Here is a 9718-nt window from a genome sequence, read left to right as displayed (position 1 = left end):
AGCATGGAAACTGCCAAATAAGTTTTGTATCAATAACAAAATTAAGGAAGTGTCTTACAAAATACTTCATCGAATTTATCCTGCTAAGCATGTTTTAGACAGATTTAAGCTTAATATTTCGTATACCTCAAGAAAAAGAAACTATTTTGCATCTTTTTTTTCATTGTATTTACTCGAGATTATTTTGGAAGGATTTGGAATTCTATATTAACAGAAAAATAGAGTGTATGATAGAAATGTGTACATTTGATGTACTTTTTTATACAGAAAGCGAAAATTTGAATTGTACAGGACAACATATTATACATTTGTTTATTTTGTTAGGAAAATTCCATATACATAAGAAGAAGTGGGCTCAGTGTAAACCAAATTTTGCACATTTTATAAATGACTTTAAATGATATGTAAATCTCTTCGAACAAACAAAAAACAAAAAGCACTGAAAACATGTAATGCTCTGAAAGCATTGAACTTTATGTAATTTTCTTCCTTTTTTCTTTTTCTCTGGGAGCTAATAATGTTCATTTGATAATGTGAATATGTATTTCCTCATGTTCTTGTGGCATTGAATTAATAAAGCATTTAAAAAAATAAATAACACGTGCTTGAAATATTTAGTACTTCCTCTTGTAATGATAAAAACATTAGACATTTTTCAATCAAAACATAAAATCTCAACTAGAGGAAAATTCTTTTGGAATGCAAAAAATTCTGGCCAGGTCAAATCCTTACAAATGTTGTATTTTGAACAAGGTTAAAGAGGTACATTTCAAAAGACTTCACAAAATGTGCCCATGTAAAGAAGCTCTAAGTTTATGTAGCCTACATTGACAATTATTGCATTTTCTTTGACGCACACGAGGAAGACTTGTCTCGTTTATTTTATAATTGTGATTTGTCTTTTATAGATTTTGGACTGATGTTAGTGCCTTTTTATTTGTTCAAAGAAATGTTAATTGCATGCTCTCTTTAAAAAAATGTAATTTGCACTTATTCACACAAAAGCAAAATGACTGAGTATATCGTTAACTTTTACATTTTGCAAGGTAAATATTACATTCATAAACAAAAAATTGCGAAATGTATACCAATACGTTTACATGCACAATTTTTGGTTCAATAGGACTGAATTCATTAACATGTTTCTAACATTTGTAATTTGTGATAATCATAGAAAAATTGTATTTGTGCAATGTTAAAAATGGTATATAGGCAAGGATTATATATGAGGGGGGTCACAATTTTGATCATCTATAAAATGTTGAAATTTAGGGGGGAATATATAATTTTAAATACTTACACAGAAAATTGTTATTATAGATATGACCCAAAAATTTAAATTTGCTCACCCTCAGGCGATGTACAGTAGATGAGTTTGTAACCGGAAGAATTATGAGTCATATTTTGCTCAGAAGCGAAGGTTTGAACTTAAAAAACATCTTCTTGATGGATGTTTCTTACAAACATGCATCTTTTCACTTCACCAGATGTTAATTGATGGACTGGAGTGGCGTGGATTACTGTGATGTTTTTATCAGCTGTTTCGACTCCCGTTCTGACGGCACCCATTCACTGCAGAGGATCCACTGGTGAGCAAGTGATATAATGCTCCCATGAAGAAACAAACTCATCTACATCTTGAAAGGCCTGATGGTGAGTAAATATTCTGCAAATGTTCATTTTTTGGGTGAACTATTCCTTTAAATGTTTCAGTAGGCAGTGAGCTACTGTGTGACTGGCATGAAAGGAAGTTTCAATTACAAACATTTTGCTGCCAAAGCTGTTGCAGTGATAATATTGTTTTTAGAGTACTGGGGTACCAATATCAAAATATTAGCAAAAATCAGCAATGCTCACTGTGTACTATGTATTAAGCCTTTCTTACGAAAGGATCTCAGAACAAGCAATAACTAAAACAAGAAAACCAGACGAAGACATGTTTCAAAATTTTGCGAGTGCTATATTATAAAAGAGAAATATATTCAAGTACAGGCTGGCTGGCATTTAGAAAAATAGCTTTAAAAATTACCTTATATAATAAAGAGATGAATAACTCTAAAAGCAATGTGATGAATGATTACTTTTACCTTCTAATAACATGCTTGTGAACTGGCTTTGCTCACAGGGTCTTTCAGAAGAGCCCAACTGACGATATTTACCCTTTTCTCTGCTGCCTCACTTTAAATTAAAGAGTTCAAAGTCTTTCCATCACGTAGAGCCACTTCTGAGCTACATTTCGTTTCCCATGTGACTTGATGGACTTGGATATTCTAACATGGGGATAAAAATGACAATAAAAAAAGAGAAAGAACAAAGACAACTTCAAATGAATGGGGAAATAATTACAGTATATACATAAACTATTTAGCATCACCACAGCATTTCATATTTCCCATATTCTTGGCAGAAGAATCAGCTCACAAGACCTAGAAGAATGAGAAAAAGACTCTTAGACAATAGTTGGATAGCACAAAGAAATTAGACAAAGAATAAAAAAAGTTACTGAAAACAACATTGAAATTAAATGAATCCATTTAGATATATTATTGTTATTTCAATAATTACATGAACAATAGTTAGTAGTATAAATTATAAATAAATATCAAAGGTATGGCACAGCTAACTGCATGAGTTTGACTGTAAACACAGCTGTGACAGATGTTTTCATTACAAGAAATACATACCCAGGTAGTCATCCATGAGAGATCCAATGGCAAACTAATAAAAAGCAACAAAAAAAGTAGTTGAATACTTAAAAACCTTAAGAAAATATTTGTATTAGGGCTGCACGATAAATCGAAATGGAATCGAGATTGTGATTCGACAGAAGCTGCGATTGTCATGCGTATCTTTCAGTGAAGCGCGGTTCTGTGATCAGCAGTAAATCTCCATCCGAAAGCCAGAGGGCGCTCTCGCGCTGAAACTCCAAATACGCCTCGCAGAAGAAACCCAGAAAATCGCTGCAGCTGAATAAACAGATGTAACTGCTTTTATTGATTCAACGTGACTAATAAACACAAGACTACGGCAATATACAGTTTATCTGAGTTCTTATTATTATAATTTTCGTTAAAATAAAGTATATTTATAATGCAATGCCTTTATCACTGCTTAGAATACTATGAAATATGTTGCGTGCCTTATTCTGTGTAAGAAGCCACATCATCTCACAGAAGGATTTATTTCATACACTCGACTGACGTTATGAAGTGAGTTTGGAGTAAAAATATGTTATTAAACGTGGTATTTTCACATGCTTTCAGATGGAGCAGCATTTACTACACAGAGCAAACAGCTGTCATTATCGCGAACGATTTCATTGATTTCATTATCGCGCAATAAAATCATCTGCGATTTTTCTGCGTAACTTGTTGTAATGGTCTGGGTGTCTGTCCCTTTAAGACTCTGATTCGGGGTTTTCTCTGCCCCTGCACTCTGCACATTGTACTTTCTATTGTTTTTGTTGCACCTTCCCTTAACATTAATACATAGGTTGATGGTGACCTGCATCGTGTGTTTCTTTCTTCCATAACGCACAATAGGTTACACTGTCAGTGAACTACGGCTCTGTGTAGTAAATGCTGCTCCATCTGAAAGCACGTGATGATGATTTACTGCCGATTACAGAACCGGCTTTTTTATCAAAATCGCATTCGATTAATCGTGCAGCCCTCATTTGTATACAAATATAACTTTTCGAAATATTATTTAACTTATTCAACAAAAGTGACAGGGATTTACAATATCATTCTTATCCACTCGAGTTCCCACAATCTTCAGTCGAATTTCATCGTCTTGTTGGATCACAATGTCCTGTTGAAGAAAGCAAACTGAAATGTCTATATTTCTGCAGATGAGGATTTGAATTCAATGAAACAATTCCTAAAGTGATTCATTGAGTCTTACCTCATCGACTGTCTTATAGCATGGAGGATTTGAGTTTGGGTCAAACTCCATCTCAGAGGGAATAGACTAGATACGACAGAAACACAGATAAACGACAATTACAAGTGTCAATGACTATGATTTGCACAATGACTACTTACACAATTTTATATTTATATGCATATATATTTCCACGGAAAACCTACATGGCGAGAAATGAAACAAGACATGGGGCCAATTTCTGTAAAGAGTCCAACCTGGGAAAAGAAAGAGAGCAAAACATTGTATTGAGGTCGGAAAAATCAGTCGCAGGGACAGTGAGTTTCACCAAAACCGTATAAATTATCATTGAGCGGGTAACTTCTTTATACAAGGGCTCATGAATGTTCTGATCTGTCTCCATGAACTTAGAATGAAAATAACAGCACTAACAGAAGATAAAATGGACCCGTACTTTGTTAACCTGGGTGACGACAGCATCCACAACTTCTCCCTTGAAGGGACGGAACACGATGGCCTTGTATTTGACGGGATACAGCACAAAACCTCTGCCCGGCTGGATAACACCTGCTCCAATATTATCGATTGTGGTTACTGCAATAACAAAGCCATACCTGTGGAACAAAAGACAGACATTAGAGATCCATATTTCATAATATTCAGTGAAAAAAGTCAGATCTCTAACTTTCCGTCAGACTTACTTCCCCGTGCATGTTCCCTCCACCTCAGTGAACAGCTTCTGTTTGACTGTGTTCAAAAGGTTCGGTCCAAAGTATCGTGGGTGGAGGAGAATCTCATGCTCCAAAGAGATCTATTGTGATGGTTTATTATTGAGAAAACAACAATAAATACAGAAAATATTGGCATTCATAAATATCGTGACAACAAGCCACATAAGGCTAATCGAAAATGTATTAAAGTACGTATCTAGTAGGGATGGGCGTATCGATCCAAAGTATCGATACATCGATACTGACATGAGTATCAAAAGTATCGATACTCAAACAAAAATATCGATACTAAGGTGTGTTTTATTTACCAGTGATTTCGTTAATTTAACAAACAAAAAAAATTCGTACAATATGCATTGAATTGGACGAATAACCTTTGTTAGCGAGTAATTGTGTAGGATAGAACTATTTTCCTGCTCATCTGAACACGCAAATGTTGCAAGACAGAACTAATCAATCACAGCGTTCACTCACTGCTGACAGTGCATTCAAACAGGGCTGCGTCTCCCAAAAGTATCATAAGAAAGCATTAAAGCTTTTGGGAACGGCAGCCCTGAACAATGCTTATCAGAGGAAAGAGAAAAAAAACAATAAACAAACTGAAATTGTAGCCTACATAGTTTGTGCAATAACAATTATTTAAATTGAACGTTGAAAGATAATATTGATCATGTTCTATTCTGTAATGTTAATAGAAATCATACACTGTCTGAATAAAAAGGTTGCATTTTATGCATGCAACAGCTTGTCACTGGCAGTCCCTTATGAAAATGAACCATGGTTTTACTAAAGTGACCGTGGTTCAACTGTAGTATTTGTAGATTTGAATCATGTGTAAACAAAAAACACATCTGAACCATGTGCAAACAAAAATATAACCTAATAAGTTACAATTAAGGCGTATTGCATGTTAAAATGTGCTTAAATAAAGTTAAGTGCTTATCATTACCCATTTTACTCTTAGTAATTTAATAATTCAATACATTTCATAATTTAAAAGTTTAGTTCAAAAGTATCGGTATCGATATCGACGATACTGCCTTGAAAAATATCGGTATCGTATCGAAAACAAAATAAGTGGTATCGCCCATTCCTAGTATCTAGAACCTGTTTGCATTAACAAACAATATACATTAACAATTACATTGACCGCTTTGTACTTTTTATAAAATAAGGCAAATAAGCATAATATACATCAATCTAAAATAGCAATATTTGACTAGCTAGCTGTACTACACCCAGAGAACAACAGCAGCGATGCATATACGAGCCGAATATATGGAACTACTGAAGTACATTTTACACGTAAAACCGAAACAGTTACGAACTTACGTGATAAAACATCTCTTAAGAGTTTTTATCTTCCAAAAGTCTTGATTTAAAATGTAAAAAGCCGCAAGTATTGCTTTTTGCGTATCCAGGCGCCGCCACTCAAAAGCACGAAAGCAGCCACAAGAGAGTTTCCGGGCGACTTTTCAAATTAAAAGTCATGCAATCTCCTAGAAGATATTTGCCACAATATACTGCGAGTTCGCATTCAAAAATGTCCAACCTCGAGCTATTTATTTTATAAAACAGCTATTTATTATTTAATTCGTTTTGTTTTTATTTTTGTTAAATATTTATTTTAGCTATTCAAAATTTGGAAAATACATTTTAAAAACAACGAATTATGTGATTTTGTAGCAATAAATATGATTAAAATAAGTTTATTTCAATGCCTTTCTGCCATGATGTATAAAGGGCCCAAAGGATGTTAGGCTACTTCCTGCGTGTCACAGCTTTGATGAATATTTCAATCCATCAGTCCATATATTTTATTTAATGCTACATTGCACCATTTTATACATTTTAATTAATATCACACTACAAGAGGGTTCACACTGCATGGGGCACAAATAAATATGATGGTACTGTTAATTAAAATCAGTTATTAATTAATTAATTAGGCCTATATATATATATGGGCCTAATTAATTAATGAATAACTGATATATTACTACTATTACTATATATTTTACATTTTAATACTTTAATTGTAAGATACAGTGGGAGACCTCTGAGGTGTAAAAGGCCACAAATACAATTTTTGAGGAGTTGAATGTGTTTAAAACTAGATAGCCTACTGTTCATGCTAGGTTAATTTGATGTTTTTAACATATTTGTTAGGTCTCACAGCAAAAACTTTTATTTATTTATTTATTTTCACGATAGTGCCCCTAAAAAGATAACTGGAATGTACATATTGCAAAACATAGTGACGTTTACTGCCTATAGAATTTTTTTTTTTAAACATTAAAGTCAAAGTCAAAGTCTGCTTTATTGTAAATTCTGCCACATGTACAGTACTTACATAGAGAGAATTGAAATTGTGTTACTCTCAGACCCTTGGTGCATAGGCCTACAGTTAACACTAACACTAACAGTAGACATAATACAGATAAATAAAGTTGAAAAAATATATCAAATACAAACTATACAATATATAAATAAGGACATTGTTAAAAAAAATGTTGTTGTTCCCACTTAGTTACGATGTTTACTCAATCAATTGCAAAACTTGTCTCAAGACTCGTCTTGAACGCTTACACACAAAGTACAAGACAAAAAATTGACCACAAGATGTCAATGCAATTCCAAAGTTACGCAATGTGCGGCCAATGTAGTATCTTTGAAGCTCTTCTAACGGGACAAGCGGTTCAGTGCCTGGTTTTAACATGAATGCTTGCTATGAAGGCAGTTTCAGTGCTGTTGGATTCAAAGATCATAAAATAAATTATATAGTATATTTACCCTTAAGCTTGAGTTAATTCTCTCCAAAAGTGAAGTGCGAAAATTGTGCCAAGCAACACATTTCTGGCTTTTCATGTTCTTCACATTTTGCCATGTCAGGCTATAGAATCCTTATTAAAAATTAAGAAATACTAATGTTTGGCTTCGTTGGCGTAGGTTTGCTAAGAACAAAACGAAAAAGACTGACATTAAGAAAACTGTGATTAAGAAAGAAAAATAAATCAATAAACAAAGATCAAATATAGGCCTATTATTTGATCAAATATAGTATTATAATACATAATTGTAATTATTACTTTAATAAATACATCAACAAGTCATTGTAACAATACCTTACATACTAAGCCAGCAATGAAATATGTGATGTGTGAAGTAGGTCCCTTGCACTAAATGTGAAATAAAGCTTAAATGGAAATCTGAAACCAGTTGTGTTGCTGTTTAGCTTTAAGAGCAAGTTTTAAAAGCTTCTTCTCACAAGCAAATAAAAGCAAATGCAGTGGAGTGCTATAGATCAGACCGTCTCACCATTGTTGCTGAGGCAGGTCAGATCGCCGAGGACTAAAGCCATGCATGTTGATGAGCATGGGCAGATGTCCACAAATATCCGAGCATGCTGGATGGGGTTTGCATCATGCATAAGCCAAATCAAAGATGGTCCTTCGGGACTTCTTCATTTTGTCCGTGCCACATTCTTGCAGGGCGCTGGCACTCATCGCATCAGCTTTGATATTATAAAAGAGTTGCAGATGTCCTCACAGTCACAAGTTCATGGTCTTCATGTTGTGGAGACGGTGCCTTCATTTAATCAAAGCCTTTACAGTCCCCCCTCCTGCCATTCCTATAGATCAACTTATATAGCAATTCATCAGTTTCAAATTGGTGCTTTGAAGTGCAAATCTAATCCAAACAAACTGCACAGAAAATATTTGACAGATATAAAGTCATTCTGGCCAAGCTCTGTGAAAGAGTACTTAAATATCACATATAAGTGTTGTATAAAAAATTACAAGGCCATACTGAAAAACAAAATCAGAAAGAGGTCTACAAGGGATGGGATACTGCACCTGTTTTCCGTGAAGCTGTATTGACTGAGTATCCATTATCATTCCAGTGCAAAGGAATATAACAACTGTGCTGTGAGTCATTGCATTAGAAATGCTCTTTTCTCTGGGTTGCTTAAAGTAACAGTGCACTGTAAAAAAAAAATCCGTAAAATTTACGGTAAAAAACCGGCAGCTGTGGTTGCCGGAATTTTACCTTAAAAAATACGGTAACAACGTTTTAGGTTTTACAGTTTGAACTTAAATTTACAGTTAAATACCGTATTTTCATTAACTGATATAATGTTAATATACCAACCTATTGAAGTACTGAACTCTGTACTGTACTGATACCTTTGTAATACACTGATAACCACCAAATGCAGGAGGTGATGAGAAAGTCACATGATGAACCAAAGCCCATCACAAGCAGCTTTTCAATAATAACACACACAGAAGGTGCACAGTGTCATTCACCCAAACACTAAACACCATCATGGTAACACACAAGAAACTGAAATAATGCAATAAACATTCATTTAACAAGATTAGGTGTAACACACAACCCTAATATACAAAACTGATAAGAAAAAACTAAGAAGAAACATAGTTATTTCAACAAAAAAATCATCAAATTTGAAATGTAACGCAGGGAATTCTGGGAATGTCAATTTATGGTTATTCACTGTAAATTATACGGTCTTTTTCACTTCCAAAAACGGTATACTACCATATAATTTATGTCCAATACAGTTTTTCACCGTATATAGTAGGGGAATTTACCGTTAACCATTTAAAAGGTTTTTACTGTAGTATTTTTACAGTCTTTTACCGTTAAATTCACGGTAATTTTTTACAGTGTGCCGGCAGTCTCTCCGTTGTCGTTTAAGGTATTTTTGGCTATTAAATGTAGTTTGGCATATTACATTTAAGTTTATTGCTGAAGAATAACTCTCACATTGTATTTAATCACTTTCTGCAAAACAAATTAATTCTGCTTTTAACCTCGTAAGACCCGAGAAAAGATTTGTAGGTTTTTTTTTTGTTTGTTTTTTTCATGTCTTTAAATTGTTTAGAGCGTTAAAAAAATGTTTAAAAAAATTTACATTTAAAAATGATATTTCGTTCATAAGTTATGCTATGTCCTCGGTAGAGGACATCAGGACTCAATTAAAAAAAAAAAAAAAGACATGAATGAACATGCATAGGCAAAAACAATAGATTTTTTAAATCACCGATACATTTTTAGTTTTCAGGATTTTTTTTTTT

The 9718-nt window shown here is 33.7% G+C and overlaps 1 protein-coding gene across 3 annotated transcripts; it reads right to left on the bottom strand.

Annotated features, from left to right (window-relative positions):
- Positions 1-1646: 1646 nt before the first annotated feature.
- On the bottom strand, positions 1647-6100 carry polr2g (RNA polymerase II subunit G). 3 transcript variants are annotated; one of them, XR_001606119.1, is made up of 9 exons: positions 5949-6100; positions 4587-4696; positions 4340-4499; positions 4092-4142; positions 3907-3972; positions 3742-3813; positions 2685-2718; positions 2356-2426; positions 1647-2270 (listed from the first exon to the last, which is right to left on the bottom strand). XR_001606119.1 is itself a non-coding variant. In XM_016248513.1 (9 exons), exons 1-8 carry the CDS (start codon positions 5958-5960, stop codon positions 2413-2415), a joined length of 519 nt encoding a protein of 172 aa, XP_016103999.1. In that variant the 5' UTR covers positions 5961-6100; the 3' UTR covers positions 1647-2270; positions 2375-2412. The 3 variants fall into 3 exon arrangements, 2 of the variants coding, with proteins under 2 accessions (XP_016103999.1, XP_016103997.1); XM_016248513.1 differs by having other exon boundaries at positions 2375-2426; XM_016248511.1 differs by having other exon boundaries at positions 1647-2426.
- Positions 6101-9718: the final 3618 nt, after the last annotated feature.

This window comes from Sinocyclocheilus grahami, unplaced genomic scaffold (assembly GCF_001515645.1).
Source record: "Sinocyclocheilus grahami isolate Dianchi unplaced genomic scaffold, SAMN03320097.WGS_v1.1 scaffold880.1, whole genome shotgun sequence".
Taxonomy (NCBI): domain Eukaryota; kingdom Metazoa; phylum Chordata; class Actinopteri; order Cypriniformes; family Cyprinidae; genus Sinocyclocheilus; species Sinocyclocheilus grahami.
The sequence above is the reverse complement of the archived record's forward strand: the minus strand, read 5'-3'. Positions and strand labels throughout refer to the sequence as shown.